The sequence below is a fragment of the Anomaloglossus baeobatrachus genome, chromosome 2, assembly GCF_048569485.1.
Source record: "Anomaloglossus baeobatrachus isolate aAnoBae1 chromosome 2, aAnoBae1.hap1, whole genome shotgun sequence".
Classification (NCBI taxonomy): Eukaryota; Metazoa; Chordata; class Amphibia; order Anura; family Aromobatidae; genus Anomaloglossus; species Anomaloglossus baeobatrachus.
Genome location: NC_134354.1, coordinates 228,604,564 through 228,628,759, shown reverse-complemented (window position 1 = coordinate 228,628,759; position 24,196 = coordinate 228,604,564). Strand labels below are relative to the sequence as shown.

General features: G+C 41.7%; 1 protein-coding gene across 14 annotated transcripts in view; it reads right to left on the bottom strand.

Annotated features, from left to right (window-relative positions):
• The window catches only part of NFASC (neurofascin), a 209,810-nt gene that overhangs the window by 69,131 nt on the left and 116,483 nt on the right, over positions 1-24,196 (bottom strand). For all 14 annotated transcript variants that reach the window (XM_075335668.1, XM_075335673.1, XM_075335662.1 and 11 more), the window contains 7 exons: positions 19,294-19,478; positions 17,741-17,872; positions 14,139-14,276; positions 7,368-7,479; positions 7,114-7,280; positions 3,182-3,329; positions 2,969-3,093 (listed from right to left, as the gene is read on the bottom strand). In XM_075335668.1, coding sequence (XP_075191783.1) covers positions 2,969-3,093; positions 3,182-3,329; positions 7,114-7,280; positions 7,368-7,479; positions 14,139-14,276; positions 17,741-17,872; positions 19,294-19,478 — 1,007 coding nt within the window. The remainder of the gene's footprint in view (positions 1-2,968; positions 3,094-3,181; positions 3,330-7,113; positions 7,281-7,367; positions 7,480-14,138; positions 14,277-17,740; positions 17,873-19,293; positions 19,479-24,196) is intronic.

Genomic DNA, 24,196 nt, shown 5'->3' with positions numbered 1-24,196 from the left:
TGCCTCTTGCTTATAATGACCGGCTCATTTATACATCATGCAATTATAAATAGAGAAATGGAATGGTCTCACCCAGTTGTAGGTGCAGGTCAGTAGTTAGAAGGGGGTCATCAGGATAGATGAATCGGGTGGCTGTCCATGGCCGGGCAGGAGCTCTCTCCCTGGCAGGAACTAGCTGAACCCTCAAGCCCCATTAGCTCCAGCCCTTACAAGGACCGTCCCAAACTGACCCTGATTAAATTAGCCCTAAAGATTCATCACCATGGAACCTCCCGACGCGTTTCCTCCGCCAGGATTCATCAGGGGAGATACTGTAGGTGAAGGGCTCAAGATGCAGGTATAGCGACCCCAACATACAAGTGGTCAGACTCTAGGGTCCCTAGAGTCTGACCACTTGTATGTTGGGGTCGCTATACCTGCATCTTGAGCCCTTCACCTACAGTATCTCCCCTGATGAATCCTGGCGGAGGAAACGCGTCGGGAGGTTCCATGGTGATGAATCTTTAGGGCTAATTTAATCAGGGTCAGTTTGGGACGGTCCTTGTAAGGGCTGGAGCTAATGGGGCTTGAGGGTTCAGCTAGTTCCTGCCAGGGAGAGAGCTCCTGCCCGGCCATGGACAGCCACCCGATTCATCTATCCTGATGACCCCCTTCTAACTACTGACCTGCACCTACAACTGGGTGAGACCATTCCATTTCTCTATTTATAATTGCATGATGTATAAATGAGCCGGTCATTATAAGCAAGAGGCAATAATTATACCTATACGTTTACTGCCGTGATTATACTCTGAATTAAATCCAAGAAACACCACTGTGATCTTGGATGGATTTTTGTTAGATTTCTGTTAGGTTATGGTTGGTAATTGGTGTTTACATGTATGAAAAGCTTGTTTTTTGGGGGATTTAGTAACCCCATACTGTATATTACATTGGTGAGTCCTATTGGGGGGCTTGGTTCCCACTGGAATATATCCTCCCATGACCCTAACCTGACTAATAGGATTATAGGTTGTTGCCCCATTTATCCGGCTCATAGTAGTCATCAATTCACAGTGTCTATGAATCTTGGACACTGATTTGGCGTCGAAGCCCCTCAATGTCCATCTGGTGATTATGGTCTATCATTGACGGACACCACCGGGGGGGCTCCAACGCTATCTTTGTTGGTCCTCTTGGACATGAGTATTGTTTCATTTTTTTGCACAAAAAATTAATTTATAAATTGCAGCACTACGCAATTTTTCTAATAATTCTAATAAAAGTTATGTATTATTCCCTTTCTCACTGCTGATACTTATCTTAATTTTGAGAGGTAATTTGGGAACGGCTTCTCATCACCTGTTTCTATACTGCTGGTATTTGTTAATGTGGACATATAGGTGAATTTTGGAAGCAAGCTTTGGAACTAATAGAACAGGTGTACTACATTAAAATACAGCCCTCGCCCCGTATCTGCCTAATAAATTTGTGGGAGGGAGGAGTGGACCCAGATTCTCCAACAGCCCTGGGTATAACACGTATTGTTTACCAAACAAGGAAGTTGTTGGCATATCATTGGCTAGATCCTTCGCCCCCCAATCTTAATGGAGCTTAAAAATAAGATGAATAACATTCTTTGACTGGAAAAAGGAGTCTATTTAAAGACAAAAGCGCTGAGTAAATTTTATAAAATATGGCAGCCGTGGATGGAGGCATCAGGCCTTCCCTCTGCTGCCCTGGTCCAAGACGCTATGCTGGATCGTCTGGTATTATGTCTACAGTGAAGGGAAATATCTTGGAAAAAGGCCTGATAGCTCTGTAGGATGATGCGAAATCTTGAAGAATGATGTGGAGAGCGGCTAGAAGGGACATGTCTGTTGAATAGATGGGAGAGGGTGGGGTGGATGGGAGCGGAGATAAGTTGTGGAGCGAAGCGACTAGAAAATAATCTTCCTTCTGGACAGATCTACTGTTGTAAACATTAATTCTGACTCTTTAAATTTGTTTTCTCACAAAGATAGGTTGTTTAATTGCTCTGTTTATGAAAATCAGAATATTACACAAATTTATACAGAGAAGGAATTGTGTAGCTGACCAATATTATGCCATTAAGTGAGTTTTGGTGTTGACGTATATGCAAAAGAATATATTCTCTCTGTACTGATAGTATGGTGTTCAATAAAAATGATCTGATTCAAAAATCAACTTTGAAATTCATTTTGTTAGTGGCAAAACCCTTTTAAGAACATTTTTGGATACTTGAAAACATTTATTCTGAATTTTACGAATGGTGGGGACACAAGAGAGCAATGTTTGGCAAGCAAAAGAGAATTGTGCAGGTAAGTAATTTGATTTGTATATTGTTTCTCTATTTGTGGTCAATTTTAACATGTAACTGTCATTTCAGGATGTCTGTGTCTTCTTACTTCTCCCACTTCCTCCCATCTCCATAGACTCTGAAAAGCACCAACTGTCATCTAGGTCAGCAGTGTGAAAATCTGTTTTGCTGTTCATTTCAACATTAAAATACTTTTTTTTTTACCCGAGTTTCTCTGTAAGTAGGGCTGGTATATTAGTCCTAATTACATGAGAAGTTTAGCCCATTGGCTGCATAGTCATAGGGCTCAGCAGCTTCTGCTCATTCCCTATGCCCTGTAATCACATGACTTCTGGATGTGGAGAAGGGAATGTTTAGAATTACTTTATACACAGCACTTGTTTAATGCTGAGTACACAGTCATCGAGAAGGCAGAGACAGCAACAAACCGTCTCTGCCTTCTCTTTGGAGAGTCTGGCTGTGTCTAACATGAAGTTCCCACAGCTGCACTATTGCGCACAGTGAAGTTTTAGACCTTTAAAAACTTTATCCAAGAGAACACATTTTGTAAAAGGCAGAATTTTTCTAGTTAGGAATCAGTGTCTTCTGATTTGTACCAATATTATAGCGGTCTCATTGCCAAAAACAATTGCAAAAAAACGTAAGTACCCTGAATTGTGAGATAGGCTTTAGCAAAGTCCTGATCCAATTCTGTTTTAGCCACACAAGTGTATGCGCCTTGGTCCTTTTCAGCTACCCCAAAAATAATGAGAGCATCATCTTCTTTCTTCATTCTGCCACAAATAGACACATGAGCAATTAAAATATATCTTCTGTAAATGCATTGCATAGCACAGTTCTGCATGCTATGCTCACACTTACCTGCTGCTGATGTACAGATGAGTATCATCCTTCATCCATGTTACTATTAATCTTAGTGACGGATCACTCCTCACTCGACAGTCCAGCCGTACTGAGGAGCCTCGCCTAGCTATCTGATCCTCAGGACCCTTAATAATACGAGTAGGCTCTGAAAATGGGAAGATAGAAACATGACATATTTTTTAACAAAACCGCTTTATTCTTATCATGTATAGAAAAATATCAATACCCAGACATTGGTATGTCACAATGTTCCAAGTAAATTAGTATTAGTCACATAGCTGTCCAAAAACAACTGAAGACACTGGATTTGCTGGTGATGCTTATTTATTTTAGGGGATAATGCACTTCACTTAAAGAGAATATGTTACAAGGCTTTTGCCACCTAATCTGAGAGCAGAATAATGTAGGAGCAGAGATCCTGATTCCAGCAATGTTTCACTTACTGGGCTGCTTAGTGTACTTTTGATAAAATCACTGTTTAATCAGCAGTAGATTATCATTAGAGGACTACTGTCACACGGAGTTTTGCACAAACTTCGCCCACTGTCATGGTGGTGTCGGACTGTGTTCACATTACAGATTCAGACACACCACCCGATGGTTTCTCTGGTGTCCGGAATTAACAGATTTAAGTGTCAACCCGCTGTATGCTGAATCATAGGCAGGCTAGCGGGAGTTAATCTCTGCTAGTCTATCTGCTAGTCTGCTTATTAGGTTCCTTTGATGACATGTAGTGGGGAGGCGAATCACATTTGCTCCCCTTCTATTTAAACTGGATGAAATTTTCTACCCATGCCAACTATAGTTTTAATGTTGGTCTGTGAGGTGTGGTGTCCTAGATGCTCTGGGGAAAATTGTGCTATTTGCTTGTTGCGCTTGTGGAAGTTTATCCATGTTGTTTTGTAGCTTCCTTCCTCCTCTTGTGTTTCCCCCCGAATCTCTTATTGTCTTTACCTATGCGTGTGCATGCTGTGTGACTGAGTTTTGGTTTTTCCTTGTCTGTCTATATCTGTGACTTTCATTACACTCCTGTCTCATTCCTCCCTGAGGCAGGGGAAGGCAAAACAGATCAGGACTGGTCAGGAGCAGGGCCAGGAAGGAGACTCTGGCATCCCCACCATTAGGGGTATCCCTGAGAATAGGGCCCCATAGCTTGAGGGACAGCTTAGGCGCCCAAGTTCCCTGCTATCCCAGAGTCATCGTGACAACTACTTGGCATGCTGCCAGGTAGTCCAGCATATTCATAAGCTCTGTATAACTGCTAGATCTGCAGCAGAGAAAACTTGATTTTATACAAATGATAGCAAACAGCTCAGTAAGTGACACATCACAGAAATCATGGTCTCGGTCTCTACATTATGCTGCTCTCAGGTGAGGTAGCAAAAACCTAGTGATAGATTCCCTTTAAGGATGTTGATTTTTTTTTTTAAATTGTATTAATTCTTGTTGTATTATACGGTACTTATGAGACTTTTGTATTTGCACCTTTGTCGTACAAAAAATAATTGCAGCCTTCCATTATGGTTTTGCTTCCAACGGAATATATACATTTTTTTAAAATTAGAAAAAGGATACAACAAAGTGCCTCTTCTATTGCCCCCTGCTGCATTGACTTCTATTGCATAAAAATAAGATCCAAGTCATAAAATGGATAGTAAAAAGCAGTCTGCATTATTTTTTGTGTCTTGTCCCATTCTGTTTTAAAAGTAAAATTTTCCCCACCCCAAAGAAAATATATATATATATATAATAACACATGAAGCAAATATGCAAACAGAAGACAACAGAAAGTCTACTGAAAGCAGCAATCCAAATAGTCAATATCGACCCTTATAAGGGAATCTGACACCACATTTGACTTATCTATCCTATTAATGTGGGCATACACGTTATAGACTGCAGAAAAAAGTCCTACTTGTATGTCTCTTATGAGATGCCTTATTGTGGAAATATCATCTTTTATCACTTTATATAAAGGAGCTCTTCCAGGCTATGGGGCAGATGCTGCCTGGAAGATAACTCCTCCTCCAGAGAGGGGAGTCAGAAGTGTCAGACATGTAACTGACACAGAACAGAAGAACTCAAATTTCATAAATCCCATCCACTGTGCTTATACTATACAACACAGTGTTTTGGACGCAACTGAAACATACTGTGTCCAAAACGCTGTGAACCCTGATCATGGGCACGCAGCCTTAGAGATTGATATCAGTGTTAAATGGTTAACAGTCGCAGTTGGAGCTCATCTCTTAGCCGGTATCTACCATGTGTAAAGTGAGCTCAGATCTTGAGCCCTGTCCAAAATAATAAGTATTTGATACAAAGAATGGAGAAGTCTATAATTTTTATTGTAGGTACACTTCAACTGTGACAAACCGAATTAAAAAAAATCCAGAATATCACATTGTATGATTTTTAAAGAATTAATTTGCATTTTATTGCATAAAATAAGTATTTGATCACCTACCAACCAGTAAGATTTATGGCTCTCAGACCTGTTAATTTTTTCTTTAAGAAACCCTCCTACTCTGCACTCATTACCTGTTTTAACTGCACCTGTTTGAACTCGTTACCTGTATAAAAGATTACTGGCCACACAATCATATCAATCACAGGCCAATATCTCTACCATGACCAAGACCAAAGAGCTGTCTAAGGACACCAGGTACAATATTGTAGACCTTCACAAGGCTGGGATGGGCTACAGGACAATAGGCAAGAAGCTTGGTGAGAAGGCAATTATTAGAAAATAGAAGAAACACAAGATGTCGATCTTACGCGGTCTGGTGCTCCATGCAAAATCTCGTCTCATGGGGTGAGGATGACTCTGAGAAAGGTCAGGAATCAGCCCAGAACTACATGGGAGGACCTTGTTAATGATCTGAATTGAGCTGGGACCACAGTATCAAAAATTACATTAACACACTATGCCGTCATGGATTAAAATCCTGCAGGGCACGCAAGGTCCCCCTGCTCACGTCAGCACATGTCCAGGCCTGTTTGAAGTTCACCAATGACCATCTGGATGATACAGAGAAAGCATTGGAGAAGGTCATGAGTCCAGATGAGACCAAAATAGACCTTTTTGGCATCAACTCCACTTGCTGTGTTTGGAGGCAGAAGAAGGATGAGTACAACTTCAAGAATATCGTCCCAACCATGAAGCATGTGGGTGGAAACATCATACTTTGTGGGTGCTTTCCTGTAAAGGGGACAGGATGACAGCACTGTATTGAAAGGAGGATGGATGGATGGGGTCATTTATCACAAGATTTTGTCCAGCAACCTCCTTTCCTCAGTAAGAGCATTGAAGATGGGTCAAAACTGGGTCTTTCAGCATGACAATGACACAAAACACACAGCCAGGGGACCTAAGGAGTGGCTCTATAAGAAACATTTCAAAGTCCTGGAATGGCCTAGCCAGTCTCCAGACCTCAACCCAATAGAAAATCTTTGGTGGGATCTGAAACTCAATATTACCCAGTGGCAGCCCCGAAACCTGAAAGATCTGGAGAAGATATATATGGAGGAGTGGGCCAAAATCCTGCTGCAGTGTGTGCAAACTTATTCAAAAACTACAGGAGACATCTGACCTCTGTAACTGCAAACAAAGCCTTCGGTATGAAATATTAAGTTCTGTATTTCCATTGTATCAAATACTTATTTCATGCAAAAAAAATGCAAATTAACTAATTTAAAATTCATATAATGTGACTTTCTGGATATTGTTTTTTGGATTCTGTCTGTCATAGTTGAAGTTCACCTGCGATAAAAATTACAGCCCTCCCTATTCTTTGGTGGCAAAACTTGCAAAATCGGTAGTGTATCATATACTTATTTTCCTCACTGTATATATTGTAAGTTTGTTTTTATATTGAAAACTGACAAGTACAGTAACAAAAATAGGTAAGACTTTTTTTTAATTCTACCTTTCACCTCCAGTCGTACAGTATTTTCAGCATTTCCAAGGATGTTGGTAGCAACGCAGGTGTATTTGCCCTGATCTTCCTTCCTTACGACACTAATCTCCAGGGTACCATTCTCATGTACTCTGTAATTTCCTCCATCCAGGTTACTGCCTTGTCCATTCTTAAACCTGCGTATGTGAAGGAATAGGAATGTAAAATAAATTGGTAATGCACTTCCCCATTGAACTATATTAACAGTAACACAATGATCTTACCATCGAACTGTAGGAATAGGAGAGCCAAAAAATGGACAATCTAGTTGAGTCCTATTGTACTCAATAACTCTTATTAATTGATTGCGAGGGCCCAGAACTCGTGATGGAACATCTACAATGAGAATATACAGTGTGAAGATTAGACATTGGTACTAAATAGCCTATCAATGCAGAAACAACAACGTTATAATTTTAATCGATCGTATAACTAGATATTTCATAACTTCTGATGATACACTGACATATATGATAAAAGACATATTTAACTCCTTATGAACATAGGAGATACTGGTACATACTATGTTGACTCTCTGACTTTGATGCGGGTTCACAAGTTGAGCCCGCATTTTTCCCTTTCCATGTCAGCTGATCACAAGCTGGCATTCATAGGAGATTGTGATTTCTGCTGTACAGAGCGGATGCACTGATCAGTATAGCACATGCTATAGGAGGATTGCAGTTTCAAGTCCCCTAAGGGGACTGGTAAATACAATAAAAAATGGAAAATATTTTTAAAAACTATGACAAAGAAAACAAAAACAGAAACGTTCAAATTACCCCCCCTTCACCACAATAATAATAAACAATAAAAAACCCTCATATGGTATTGCTGCGTTCAGAATTGCCCGATCTATTAAAATTTAAAATAAATTAATCTGATTGGTAAATGGTATTATGAGAAAAAAAAATCAAAAAGCCAGAATTTAGGGGTTTTTTTGGCACTGCAACACTGCAATAGAGAGCAATAAGAAGCAAAACAAAGCGCATGTATCCCAGAGAGAGAGCGTTCAAAGCGTCAGCTCAGGGTAGAAAAAATAAGCCATCACTGAGCCCCAGATCCCGAAAAAAGAGAACGTTACAGGTTTTAGAAAATGGCATCAAAGGCGCCGTTATTTTTTTTTTCACAAATATGTGAATTTTTTTCACCATTTAAAAAAAAAAAACAAAAAAAAACTATGCATGCTTAGTATCTACAAACTCATACTGACCTGGGGAATAAAATTAGGTCAGTTTTACCATATAGTGAACATGGTAATTTAAAAGAAAAAACTCAAAACATTGTGAAATTGAACTTTTTTTTTCCAATTTCACCGCACTTAGAATTTTTTTTTCCTATTTTCCAGTATAATATGTTGCAGAGTGAATGGTGTCAAACAAAAGTACAACTCGTCCAGCAAAAACAAAAACAAGCCCTTATATGGCTATATTAGCGGAGAAATAAAAAAGTTATGGCTCTTGGAAGAAGTGGAGGAAAAAACGAAAGCGCAAGAGCGGAAAATGGCCACGTGTGAAGGGGTTAAAGAGGATATTTCACTCAGTTTCCCAATACAAACTGCATAGAATATTAAATACATCACTTAGACCCAATGACACTATTATACTATACTGTCAGAATAGCTACAGTATATAATACTGCTAGTATTTAGGGTCTAACGGGATTGTATTATGAAGGGAAAAAAAAAATAAAAAAAATGTATACACCTTAATGTCAGATTGGTTGTAAGTACTTCAGCCTCATCAGGACTCAAATATGTTTAACGTGAACTTGTCAAGTCCAGAAACACTATTTAGCTGCAATTATAAGGTTAATCTGCTGATAAATATTATGTAAATCTTGTGTCGTCTGCTTGCTGGAAGTGGAGCTACAGGGAGAATATGACGTTTTATTCTCTCTGCAGCTGCTCACTCCCAATCATTGGGGCAGCGGGCAGTACAGGGGCGCTGTAATCACTCCTCAGCACATTGATTGACAGCCTGCTCTGCAGCTCATATCAGCAGTGTGTGTGTGCAGAGGAGGATGTTAATAAATGTGCCGAGAAGTGATTACAGAGCGCTCACACTCCGTATAGTGAGCGGTGACAGTAACCACTTCATGCACCAACCCGATGACTGGCTACATATGTAATGTTCTTGCTGTAGCTTCTGCTCGAGTAAGCCATCCAAAGACGATTTATATGCCATTTACCTGCACATTGGCCCTATATCTGCAGGTAAATAGCATTTCTGGCCATGACTGGTTCCCTTTAATAATGTATGTGTAGTGGCCCGGTCCAGATTGTGTCTGTTTCTTTAAGTACATTTACTTATATGTAATATTATGCTATATGTTATAAGTAAAGTATTTTTCATTTGTTTTGTTCTAGCACCGTCTACTGGTGAAAACTGTAAGAATCTGAAGTGTTCATTGGGTATTATCCTATTGGCTAGTTCTTGGTCACATGGCTCAATAGGTGGAGCTATTCTCCAGCCTCTGTCTAGAAACAACTGGAATGAGCTGGTTCTGGCTGAGTCTCCTCTGAGGGAAGACATTATGTGGAGAATCTCTTCACCACAAGACTCCTCCTAGGCCCGAGGCCTAGAATTTCATCATTTCCTGATTATTACAGCCAATATGCTGAAGGCTTCCTATCCTGACATTGTGCATCTCTTCAGATAGTAGGGCATACTGACTATATACCAGACCCTACTGCACGCAGATTGGGGAAGTTTGAGGGTCTCCCGCCCCACTGCAATATTAGTGGCTTTCATGCCATTGTCCACGCACCAGCCGTCCGCTCCCCGTAGCACGCTGGGCGACTGTCTTCATTTGCTTACAAGTACTGCACGTGTCTGAACTAGCAGTGAAATTAACCCCAGGACTCCAGGTCTGTACAATCTTATCATATCTACCCTCTAAACTCAAGAGACTCTGAACCTAAAGCATACCAGTATTAATTCTGAAACAAATCGTGCACTTAAAGCTCCAGTACCCTAATTGCACTTCAGCATTCAACTCCAAGCTGTATTTGCCGTGGTCTACCCACGAGAGACGGTGAATCATATATTCCGTATTGATTTGCTTTGTTCCTGCTATATTAAAGCAACTGTTATCCCCAAGACCGTGTCTGTGGACTGTCCATCAGCTGTGGATACTGTGTGAGGGTGGATAGCAGGGAACATCTGAAACCTTACATATGCAGTACATATTGTAAAACCTGGAAATAGTTCAGCTTTAATCCAGAAGATAAACAAGGGAAGATGGCGTTTGACAAATTGGCTGAGCAATGAAGACCATTTCCAGCTGAATGAAGGAATGTATGTAATGATTCAAACGGGTATGAGGCTAGTATTAGTGACAACTTTAACCCCTTAACGACCGCGGGCAGTAAAATTACGTCCTAAATGTCATAATGTTAGTGCCCGCAGTCCTCCGGCGGCAGCATGCCGCGATCGGCACACATCTCAGCTGATTTTCACAGCTGAGATGTGTGCCTGCTAGGTACGAGCAGAATCGTTATCTGCTCGTGACGATTAACCCCTTATATGGCGCTGTCAATATGTGACAGCGCCATTATAAGCGCGATCGCGGTTAAGTTTTACTTACCGCCCGATACCAGAAGTCACGTGACGCGATCACATGACTTCCGATAGTTGTCATGGTAGCACAGGGTCATGTGATGACTCCTGTACTACTCCTGACTTGCTTTCACTTTCGCTGTGCCCGGGGCACAGCAAAAGACAAAGAGAGTGTATCTGCTGTTTACAGCCTTGTAGCTGTGATCAGCAGATACTGCAGAGCGATCGGATTGCTGATTGCAATAGCCCCCTAGGGGGACTAGTAAAATAAAAAAAAAGTTTTAAAGAATTAAAAAAAAAACAAAAAAACCTAAAAGTTCAAATCACCCCCCATTGGCCCCATTGAAAATTAAAGGGTTAAAAAAATAAAAAATATACACACATTTGGTATCACCGCGTTCAGAAACGTCCGATCTATCAAAATATAAAATCAATTAATCTGATCAGTATACGGCGTAGCGGCAAAAAAAACTCCAAACGCCAAAACGACGTTTTTTTGTCGCCACAACTTTTGCGCAAAATGCAATAAGAGGCGATCAAAACGTAGCATCTGCGCAAAAATGGTACCGTTAAAAACGTCAGCTCGAGACGCAAAAAATAAGCCGTTACTGAGCCATAGATCCCGAAAAATGAGAACGCTACGGGTCACGGAATATGGCGTAAAACGTACGCCACTTTTTTCGGACAAACTTCTGATTTTTTTTTTAACCCCTTATATGAAAGTAAACCTATACATGTTTGGTGTCTACGAACTCGCACTGACCTGAGGCATCACACCCACACATCAGTTTTACCATATAGTGAACACAGTGAATAAAATATCTCAAAAACCATAGTGCTATCGCACTTTTTTTGCAATTTTTCTGCATTTGGAATTTTGCCGTTTTCCAGTACACTATTTCATTTAAAAGTACAGCTCATTCCGCAAAAAATGAGCCCTCACATGACCATATTGACTGAAAAATAAAAAAGTTACGTCTCTCAGAAATAAAATGGCGAAAAAAAAAACGGAAATCGAAAAATCGGCCGGTCGTGAAGGGGTTAAAGCTCTATTTCAGCTTATTTCTTATGTTTTATTGCCCCCAGTAATACACTTACCAGCTGCCGTCTTCTGTTCTTCCTGGCACCGCTCTGGTCCTGTTCTGCCCTCTTGTGACCACACATGAAGGGATATGAGAGGCATTATGGCTCTCATAGACTTACATTGCATTGAGAAGTGATCCCTGGCTCACCCAGCAAACATTGAAGTGATCAGGCAGGCCCAAACAGAAATATACGACCGTAATGGCCCGAGAATAGAAGAAGACGGCAGCTTGTAAGTATACTACTAGAGGCATGGAACTTATATTAGTAATTCCACTCTGGTGGTGAAATAACAAAAATATGTCGGAACTGTGCTTTAAATAGAAATCACTCCTATATGGATTTATTGACAATGAGAATTCAATTTTCCTAGGTGAGCCTTGAATTCTGTGCAGATGGCAAATGAGAACCCCAGTGGACACCATAAAAGCTTCCAGAAAAGCTGTGACTTTTTTAGCCCCACAATGTGTACCTGATGGTACTTTACCCAACCAGTCCAGGCTTCATGTTAATTGCTCTTTCAGTAGTAGTGTTACATCATTTACCGTGGTGAGACTGACCAACCAATCTGGTTGTCAATGGTGAGGAGTCTTACAGCTGCAATGCTCCTCTGGGTAATATTCAAATTATCTCTTCAGGGAGGAAGGCAACAAACTCTAGTGCCATCTAATAGAAGTAGCAATCCTAAAAGTCAAAAGTGGCCCTTTAACGAGCCTTTTTATATGACCTAGGATTTATGCCAGATCAGAACCGCAATTTGCAGACACTGTGTTTCAGGATGATTGTCCCTTGTCAGTGCAAAGTATGAGATCTGATCTTGCTGTATGAGAAGCTCTACTGGGGTCTTCTCATACAGCAAGATCAGATATCATACTTTGCACTGACGAGGGACAATCATCCCGAAACATCATGTCTGCAAATTGAGGTTCTGATCTGCATAAATCCTAGGTCATATGAAAAGGCTCGTTGGAGAGTCACTTTTGACTTTTAGGATTGCTACTTCCAAAAGGTGGCACTAGAGTTTGTCACTTTCCTCCCTGAGGAGATAATTTGAATTTACCTTACAACACTTTGGGCCTGATTCTTCATACATTGTTTTTTTAAGTGCCTTTTTTACTTGTGTATTCATTGACTTTTTTTGCGCCAAATTCTTCAAAATGGCGCACATGGTTCATGAATTTTGTGCAAAATGAAAAATGCTCCTTATTTTATGTCTTTAACCTTTTAGGCTAGCACTTCACGGCAACTTTGGCCACGACACCAGTAACGCAACTGCGGTTAGCTAGTCGTTGCTGCTTCATTACAGTGCAAGGAGTCGCAATGCAACCCTCAGGATACTGGGAAGAGTAAGTCGCAACAAATCAGTTGCGGTTGGACATCTTTCAAGTCAAATACGGTCAAATATGCCATGAAGCCCCCAGCCTTAGAACATATGGTCACATGCTCCACTAAAATGTCACAAAATTTGCACAAAATTTTCAGAAATATTTTAAATCAATTCAGGCAGGACTGGAGTACATTTACTTAAAAATTTGTTGCTCTAATAGTCACAATTGATGAATCAGCCAAAAATATCTGGACACCCTAAAATTACTCTACAATAAAGAAGATACAATAAAAGAAAACAGGTGTACTCACAGAAAATAGACTTTAAAAGGTGCAAATTAATATAAGAGTAAAGCGGGCTTTACACACTGCGATATTGGTCCCGATATCGCTAGTGTGGGTACCCGCCCCCATGTGTTGTGCGACACAAGCAAATCGCTGCCCGTGCCGCACAACATCGCCCAGACCCGTCTCACATACTTACCTAACTGGCGACGTCGCTGTGACTGGCGAACCGCCTCCTTTCTAAGTCGTCACGGCGTCACTGAGCGGCCGCCCAATAGAAGCGGAGGGGCGGAGATGAGCGGGACGTAACATCCCGCCCACCTCCTTCCTTCCGCATTGTGGCTGGGAGGCAGGTAAGGAGAGCTTCCTCGTTCCTGCGGTGTCACACGGAGCGATGTGTGCTGCCGCAGGAACGAGGAACAACCTCGTTACTGCTGCAGTAACGATTTTTGGGAATGGACCCCCATGTCACCGATGAGCGATTTTGCACGTTTTTGCAACGATGCAAACTCGCTCATAGGTGTCACACGCAACGGCATCGCTAATGCGGCCGGATGTGCGTCACCAATTCCGTGATCCCAACGAGTTCGCATTAGCGATGTCGTAGCGTGTAGCGTGTAAAGCCCCCTTAAGTCAGAAATCAAAAACATCCAAAAAACACAAACTAGACAATAAAATGCAAAAATGCGATAATGAATCGGACCTGTAGTGTTATACAAAATGTGAGTTTGCTAGTCTTACCAAGGATGTTGATGAAGGCATTAGCCAACAGGTAGCCATGGGCATTGGATGCGTTGCACTGAAAAACTGCACTGTTTCCACTCTGCACTTCGCGAAAGATGATCGTATCACCGGCAACTTCAAAGTTGGGGTTTGGATCTGTTGTTACATGATAAAAATCTAAAATAAAAAATAGGCTGCACAACGACCATTAAAAAAAATAAAGTGATACAAAGCTATATGCGGATTGCTGAGGACTCACAACACAACTTTCAATTAAAAACAACCAAATAGATGAGTGTTTGTAATGTGATCACTTTCAGTCATCTCATTTTGGCATTTTCTTCAAGTACCTTGGACAGCGCAAAATGAAAAACGAAATCTGACATTTTACTTCCATCAGTTCACCACTAGAGGACACTAGTAACACTATTTCCAATATATCCCAAATGGGGGTGATGAAAATGGGTAGGGCTCTGTTCACAAACAGCGTATTTGCTGCGGTTTCATCTGCATGAAAAATGCAACATGTTGGCAGGAAAAACAGTGCACACATTACACACATTTTTATGTATTTATTTTATTTTTTTAGCTCATTGATTTTAACCAGTTCAGGAACGAGCCATTTTAACCTTCAATGACCAGGCCCAGAATTTTTTTTGTTCTTTTTGGACATGTGCTTTAAAAGGTTTTGACATTTTTCATGTTCGGATATTCAAATAATTTTTGCTTCTTTGTGTCATGACAATCAGGGATTACCGTAATTGCTATGTCATTTTTGCATTCCTATTTTTATCTTTGCTGATATTGAGGAAAAATGGGAAATACTTATCCAGTTTTTAAACTACTTTTTCTTTTTAAGACCCCAAAGGACCACTAAAACATTTTAAATTCCTTTCCCATTTTTGTAGAAATTATTTTTATATATTGAACATTTTTTGGGGGCAGGGGGTGGAACAAGTTGGGGCGAGAAACAGTGTTTGAAATTTTTTGTTTTATTTATTAGTTGTTGCGTTTTTGTTGTTTTGTTCATTTTTTTTTCCACAGACTGTGCTCAGATTCTTCTTTTTGCTTATTTCCCTGAAACTGGGGCTGGTATAGTATCCTCAATTACATGGTAAAATTCAGCCTCCTGGTTGCATAGTATAGCTATCTCGCTCTCCTATGACCCAACAGCTTCTGCCTTCTCCACACACCCAGCGACCACATGATCAGGGTGCTTGTTCAATGCTGTGTATACAGCAATTAGGAAGACAAAGTTGGTAATAAACCATTTCTGCCTTCTCTCTGGGAAGACTGGCTGTGTCTGATCAGGGTGCTTATTCTGTGCTGTGTATACAGCGATCAGAAAGGCAAAGATGGTAATAAACCATTCCTGCCTTCTCTAAGGGGAGACTGGCTGTGTCTGATCAGGGTGCTTGTTCAGTGCTGCGTATACAGCAATAAAAAAAGGCAAAGATGGTAATAAACCATTCCTGTCTTCTCTAAGGGGAGACTGGCTGTGTCTGATCAGGGTGCTTGTTCTGTGCTGTGTATACAGCGATCAGGAAGACAAAGTTGGTAATAAACCATTCTTGCCTTCTCTAAGGGGAGAGTGGCTGTGTCTGATCAGGGTGCATGTTCTGTGCTGTGTATACAGCGATCAGAAAGGCAAAGATGGTAATAAATAATTCCTGCCTTCTCTAAGGGGAGACTGGCGGTGTCTGAACAGGGTGCTTGTTCTGTGCTGTGTATACAGCGATCAGAAAGGCAAAGATGGTAATTAACCATTCCTGCCTTCTCTAAGGGGAGACTGGCTGTGTCTGATGAGGGTGCTTGTTCTGTGCTGTGTATACAGCGATCAGAAAGGCAAAGATGGTAATAAACCATTCCTGCCTTCTCTAAGGGGAGACTGGCTGTGTCTGATCAGGGTGCTTGTTCTGTGCTGTGTATATAGCGATCAGAAAGGCAAAGATGGTAATTAACCATTCCTGCCTTCTCTAAGGGGAGACTGGCTGTGTCTGATCAGGGTGCATGTTCTGTGCTGTGTATACAGCGATCAGAAAGGCAAAGATGGTAATAAATAATTCCTGCCTTCTCTAAGGGGAGACTGGCGGTGTCTGAACAGGGTGCTTGTTCTGTGCTGTGTATACAGCGATCAGAAAGGCAAAGATGGTAATTAACCATTCCTGCCTTCTCTAAGGGGAGACTGGCTGTGTCTGATGAGGGTGCTTGTTCTGTGCTGTGTATACAGCAATCAGAAAGGCAAAGATGGTAATAAATCATTCCTGCCTTCTCTAAGGGGAGACTGGCTGTGTCTGATGAGGGTGCTTGTTCTGTGCTGTGTATACAGCAATCAGAAAGGCAAAGATGGTAATAAATCATTCCTGCCTTCTCTAAGGGGAGACTGGCTGTGTCTGATCAGGGTGCTTGTTCTGTGCTGTGTATACAGCGATCAGAAAGGCAAAGATGGTAATAAACCATTCCTGCCTTCTCTAAGGGGAGACTGGCTGTGTCTGACAGTCGGCTCCCAGTTTCCACAGCTGCATATTCTTGTGTAAACTGCTTACTCAACATTGACGCATTAGAATTTCATAATGTGTGGACTGCTCAGACATTTAAAGTCTATAGGCATTCCAGAGCTGGTTACTGGGTAAAGAAACGCTGCAAAAACACTCAAAGAATTGACATGCCATTTTGAAAAAAAGGCACCACAGGTCGAAAACATGCAAGGTAAAAAAATGCAAGAGATTTTAGGTATCTCAGTAATATGCAGATTTTATGCATGAAAAATCAGAAAAAAGCTACTTGTGTACATATTTCAACCTTTGTAGTCAACTCAAAATTGATACAGAATTTACATTAAATCCCCACTTCAGCAGGGTTGGGTTGTTTTCAGTGCTGGAGTGGTGCTTTAAATTTAAGACCCCTGCCCCCTGTCTGATACTTATCCTCTGGTGTTTTCATCTTTTTTCTTGACTTTGATCCCTCGGTGGCATCTTGTGCCCGTCATGTCTGACTAGCTGGAAATCAGAAGTTAAGTCACAGGCTCTTAATGCAAGTCTATGAGAGCCAGAATGAAGTTCTCATACACTTACATTGAGAGGCAACCTCCACCGCACTCCATGAAACACTGGAGCTACCAGCAGGTCACAAATAGACGGACACACACCGAAGCGATGATCTAAGCCGATTAAAACAGCTGCAGGTGAGTATAGGACATGGGCAGGGGACTTTTAAAGCACCACTCCAGTGGTGAAATAAAAAACGCACACTGGAGTGGTGCTTTAAGATACTGATTTATGCAAATGATGTCACATCTTGCTGCCCTTGCATCAGTTTTGTAAACATGGTCAGACTTTACAGCTGTCTGTATCTGTCGCAAAATACATTAGCCCCAATTCATCAAGCTGTTTACACTATTTCTGGCATAGAAAAGATGCAACAGTAAATGTGAGTTTGACTGGAGTAAGATTTTTGGAGAGGCAAACGGAGGTGCGCATGCCACCACTAAGATGCAAATGATTATTTTAGGAGGCTACAGCCTCCTTATGAATCAGGCGACTCGGACTCCATCTTGCTTCCTCATCAAGACTGATGTCATTGACTTTATTTGTAATGATTACCTCTACGCATAATCTTACCTGGGATGGCCTCTCCATTCATCATCCACTGAATTGTAGGTTTAGGGTTGCCATTAGCACGACACACCAATCGACCATTTTCACCTGGAGCTAAGATCAGGTCCTTTGGTTTATCCAGCCAAAAAGGTGCCGCTACCAAGACAAAACATGTAAAAAAAACTGCAATATCTGCAAGCATCACATGTCTGTATTCACTGCCAGCTATTTCTGTGTTGAGTTTACATATATTCCCTCTGAATACCTATGGCTTCTGAACGTATGTACTAATTGTGTATGGTTGTAGTCACTAGTGCTTATTGTATGCCTGTTTTCACTGCCTGTCTAGACTACCTGCACATCTGTGAATTTTGTATGTCATGTCTGTTGTCACTGAATCATATAACTCTAAGGCTCCTTTCACATTGCGTTTTACCTTCCGCTCACAGGTCCAGTCGGAGGATCCGTCCGAACCGCCCCTCCCCCACTCTGCAAAGCGTGTTCCGGACGCATGCGCCGGCAGGGCCATTCACTGTAATGGAGCGCACTGCGTTAGCGTGTGTTCTGTTTTGTGCCATTTTTGCACATATACGTTTTCTGCAGATGGACATCCGAACGTAGTAGACTACGTTTGGGTGTCCGTCTGCAGAAAACGTATATGTGCAAAAATAGCACAAAACATAGCAACGTTTGGGTGTCAGTCTGCAGAAACGTATATGTGCAAAAATGGCACAAAACAGAACACACGCTAACGCAGTGTGCTCCATTACAGTGAATGGCCCTGTCGGTGCATGCTTCCGGAACACGCTTTGCAGAGTGGGGGAGGGGCGGTTCGGATGGATCCTCCGACGGGACCTGTGGACGTAGGGAAAAACACAAAGTGAAAGGACCCTAAATTAAACTTTTAGAAAATTTAATTTTACTTTACGTTGTTTTATTTTTTTGCAAATCTGCATAACTTCCCATTGTTTTCTCCATTCATATGCAGAGACGGTTCACAATTTTGACGGCTGCCTCTGGAAATAGACGTGACATCTTAACTGTAACTCTGCATCCCAAAACTGCCTCTCTGGACTAGCAGAGAGTATGTAAAAACCGCAAGCCACCTGACCCTGCAGCCAATCAGTGGACTCAGTGGTCCAGTGACTGGTGGCCCATAACGTCATCTCTCCAAATCTGGCAGAGTCCGAGCGGCAAAGTTCCTGGGACAAGTATCCCTTACACCTGCTAACTTTTACAGAAGACCAGAAAACTCTTTTAATCTTGTGAATACATATAAAACAAGGCGGACTATCTATTTCACCATTTCATACACAAATCCAGGCCAATTACAGTGAACGGTATTTATATACCCATGTGTATGTCCAGTTATAAGGATAGTTTGCAAGAATTCATGAAACCATTTGGAAAGGTTTTTGCTAATTTTGGCACACCATCATTTAAGCAAAAATTTGAGAATTTTTTTCATGAAAAGGCGCATTTTACTCAACCCAGTTTTAGAAAATTCTTCGCTTTATCTGTGTCTTATAATACTTTCCACTTTGCATTTTTATCTGTCATTAATCCATAACTCCTACCCTTCACCCGAACAGAGATGGTGTGCCTTATACTGCCCATCCTGTTAGACGCTTGGCAAAAATACTCTCCGCTATCTTCCTCAGACACTCGTGAAATGCGGAGAGTTTTGTTGAAATTCTCAAACTTCAGTTTTTGGGTTGGCAGCTCCGCTCCCTTCTTGTACCACATAATTTCTGGAGTTGGTCTATATAAAAAAAAAAAAAAAAAAGTAAGAAGAATAATTAAGATTACAATATCATTTACACCAAGGCTGGGCAAAGTGCAAACAGTGGGCCACATCCAGGTCCGGCCTATGGACAGAGACAGCCAAGGGCTGAAAACATTGGAAAAGTGGGCTACATCTGACCTCCACTGCCGCCTGCTTCCCAATGTCACCACTATTAACATACACAGGATGCAGACACAGGTGAACACATTGGTAGAGGATGATGCCGCTTGCTCCGTCTGCCACCAATCAGTGTGGGGCACATCATCGCGTGAGCTGTGGGGCGCATCAGTGCACCGGAGGCTGGAGCAGAACACTGGGGAACGGGAGCAAAGTGAGTATATACTGTTATGTTTAGGTTTTTTTTCCATGTGTATGGGATGTTTGTATGTATATAGGCACTGCTGTGTGAGGGCTCTGAAATGTATGTAGACGGCTATGTGGGGGTCTCAGAAATGTATGTTGGAGGCTATGTGGGAGTTCAGAAATGTATGTAGAAAGCTATGTGAGAGCTCAGTAATGTATATAGTAGGCTATGTGGGGACTCATGCTGTATATATGAGGCTAAGTGGGGCTTATGTATGTAGGAGGTTTTGCGGGGGCTCATGTTGTATATATGAAGCTATGTGGGGTACATAAGAGGCTATATGGGGCTCATAATGTATATAAGAGGCTAAGTGAAGCTCATAATGTATATAGAAGACTATGTGGGAGGGTCATAATGTATATAGTAGGCTATGAGGTGATTATAATGTATTTAGCAAGCTATGTAGGGGCTCATGCTGTATTCTGGAGCCTATGTGGAGGCTCCTACTGTATTTAGGAGACTGTAAGGGCTCATACTCTACATAGTGGGTTATGTGGCGCTCATACGCTATACAGTAGGCTATGTTAAGCTAAATATATTTCGAAAGCTATGTGGGGGATCATACTGTATTTAGGAGGTTAGGAGAGCGCTCACACTGTATATAGAGAGGGTATGTGGGGGTTCACATTGTATATAGAAGGGCTGTGTGGGGGCTTACATTGTATACAAGGGGCTATGTGGGGGCTCACATTGTATATAGAGGAGCTATGTGAGGTTCATATTGTATGTAGGGGGCTACGTGTGGGCTCATATTGTAGATATGGGGCTAAATGGGGGCTCAAACTGTCTATAGGGGGCTGTGTGTGGGCTCATACTGTCTATAGGGGGCTGTGTGTGGGCTCATACTGTATATAAGGGGCTGTGTGTGGGCTCATAGTTTATATAAGAGGCTGTGTGAGGACTCATCCTGGAGTTATGTGAGGGCTCATCCTGTATATAGGCGGCTGTGTGTGAGCTTATATTATATATAGGGGGATGTCAGCATACCTAATTCTGCCCAATATTAAGTGATACAATTAATATTAATATAAAATAATTGTAAATAATATATTAATATTACTCAGAATTAAATTTCAGCCTATTAGTTCGGCCCTCCACTCCAGCCACGGTCTCATGTGGCCCTTTGGGAAAATTAATTGCCCTCCCCTGATTTACACTGAAAAACCACTCACTCTCACTAGTGGGGTGCATTCAGATGACCACATAAATCGGTGAGAGATCAGACCGCAATGCTTGGACTGACCGCGGCTCTCCCAGCCTGCATGGAAATATATGAAGCTCTCATGCTCGGGTCGGGAGAACTGCGGCCAGTCTAAGTATTACATTCTGAAAATGTCACAAGTGTATAAAAAATTGTCCAACTTTCATCCAGTAAATTCAGGCGATTTCAGTGCGAGTGCTGTCCATGAAAAAAAACGGTTTGTACACGGACTGCAGTATCCACTGAATAACAGTCTGAATGCCTTCCTTTTTTCATGAACACCACCTGGACATAAAATATGGTTCTGCGGACTTGGCTGTGAAGATGGATGAAAAAGTGCAAGGTACTCCAATAAATGTTATTCAATAGGGTAGTGGTGATGATTTTTTTCACAGACTGAATCTACAAGTAAGAGAAATATCGTAGCATGTACTAGTGTATTCCGTGTGTCAGATGAGGCTCGCCAATTAAAGTGTATAGGTGCGCAAAAACAACAAACTACTCCATACGCAGCCAGACACAGTGCAATTCTTTAACATAGGAAACTATTCGGTCTTGTGAACTTTTAATAACTGCTGTTGTATAAAAACAGATTGCACAAATAAGAAAAAAGATTGTCCGCGTTTTCTGGATGAATTTTTTCTATGCTCGTTTGAATCCCTACTATAGCACTGACAAATGTATCTTGCAACGTGTGTACCATTGTACTTGCACTAACAGTGATTTTGGTCTATGACATTAATGTTATAATAAATAAAAAAAATACATCAAAACTTACAACATTTATGGACATATTTAGCATGAAATAGTGGCTTAAAATTACATGTATAATGAGGGGCCTCACCATGTCCCCTGATCTCTGACAGAGCAGAAGAAATCATCAGGGGGCTGGCTAATACCAACAGCATGGAGCAGGTCCCACCCTCTCCAAACCCCCTGATATTGGACAGAACAGAAGCAACTATTACGGAATCAGGGGGCCAACTGTTAACAAAAAGAGCAGACCACACCCCCTAATGTGATGTAACATCCCAGATGGGAGGGGGAGCACCAAGGAGCACCTCCAGTGTCACACTGAATTACAGGTACAGGAACAGCGCTGTGCATCTCATCTTTATAGTTTATGATGGCAGGGACAGTAGAACAATTTTTTATCTCCCCAGAATAGCCCTTTAAGTACTGAAATATATGCAGGACCTTATCGCTGACAACAATATAAATACAGTACCCCAGTGCTGAATAGGGAAGCACTGTATCTGAAATAGGGGGTTTCTAAACTTTTATTCATCATCTGAAAAACTAACCAGAAAGATAATACATGAAAAATGTAAAGTGTATTAAATAAAAACAATTGAGATTAGAGAAGAGGATGAGGACTGATGGAGGTGAGCTATGCAACGATAGAAGAAAGCACAACTAACTACAATCAATCACTGTCCGTCACAGCTACTATCCTCGGCGTACTGTCAGTCTGTTTGTTTGTTTGTTTGTTGATTGTTCTGCCTCGCCCCTGATCATACAAGGCATTTACACTGTTATGAAACCCATAGGAAGATTTGGGAGAACAGCTTGGCTATGTTCACATCCAGCGTAGTTTTGTTGCATTTTTTTTATGCTTTTTACAGAACCAGCAAAAGCTGAGATTTCAGAAAGCTCATGCACTGGCTTGTTTTCCTGAATGAACTTGAGAACTGCAGCTATGTTTTTTGCTGAATAAAACTAACTTTATTAAACATGTGCTATAGACAAAGTCCACATGTAATCAGCACTGAACAAAACACTGCAAAAAATTGCGGGAAAAAAACACTGCGGAAAAACACTGAAAACAGGCATTTTTGAAAGCAGTGCTTTTACTGCCAAGAGAGCAGTGTGAACATAGCCTAATTGTCCATCACAGCCACGAACCTTGCCGTACTGTCAGTGAATGTGTTTATTGTTCTGCATAACCCCTAATGATACAAGGTACTTCCACTGTTATGATGAAACGAGGGACTTTACTACCAAGAGAGCAGGTTTTGGCTTCAGAAAAAAAAAAAAAAAAAAGAGTGTGAACATAGCCTAATTGTCCATCACAACTATCAACCTTGCCATACTTTCAGTCTATGTGTTTATTGTTCTGCCGAGTCTCTGATGATACAATATACTTGCTTTGTTATGATGAAACAAGGGGCATGCACTGTTATGAAGTGCGTGGATATTTTTTGTGAGGACAGTACGGGTGTGTGCGCACTGGGACAACACTTTCCTTAAGTAAATTCTGCACCGTCTGGCAGAATTACGCACCCGCAGTAAAACCTGCACCAAAAACCGCGTGCGGATTTGCCGCGGTTTTTCCGCGGGTTGGTCCCTGCAGTTTTTAACCATTATGTAATGGCAAAACCGCAGGTACCTGTGGAAAAGAAGTGACATGCTACTTATTTTTGCTGCAGAAATTCTGCAGCAAAAACCTATTGGTAAAAAAATGCAGTGTGCGCACACCATTTTTGATTTCTCATAGATTTTGCTGGGGTAGGACTGCATGAAGGTTATCAGCAAAAAGCGCAGCACAACCTATAGCAAAAACGTAGAGTGCGCACAAGGCCTAAGGGTACCTTCACACTTTAGCGATGCAGCAGCGATCTGACCAGCGATCTGACCTGGTCAGGATCGCTGCTGCATCACTACATGGTCACTGGTGAGCTGTCAAACAGGCAGATCTCACCAGCGACCAGTGACCAGCCTCCAGCCAGCAGCGACGTGCAAGCGACGCTGCGCTTGCACGGAGCCGGCGTCTGGAAGCTGCGGACACTGGTAACTAAGGTAAACATCGGGTATGGTTACCCGATGTATACCTTAGTTACCAGCTCACACCGCTTAACTTAGCGTGTGCAGGGAGCAGGAGCCGGCACTGGCAGCGTGAGAGCTGCGGAGGCTGGTAACGAAGGTAAATATCGGGTAACCACCTTGGTTACCCGATGTTTACCTTGGTTACAGCTTACCGCAGGCTGTCAGACGCCGGCTCCTGCTCCCTTCACATTCAGGATTGTTGCTCTCTCGCTGTCACACACAGCGATGTGTGCTTATCAGCGGGAGAGCAACAATAAAAAAAACGAACCAGCACTGTGTGTAACGAGCAGCGATCTCACAGCA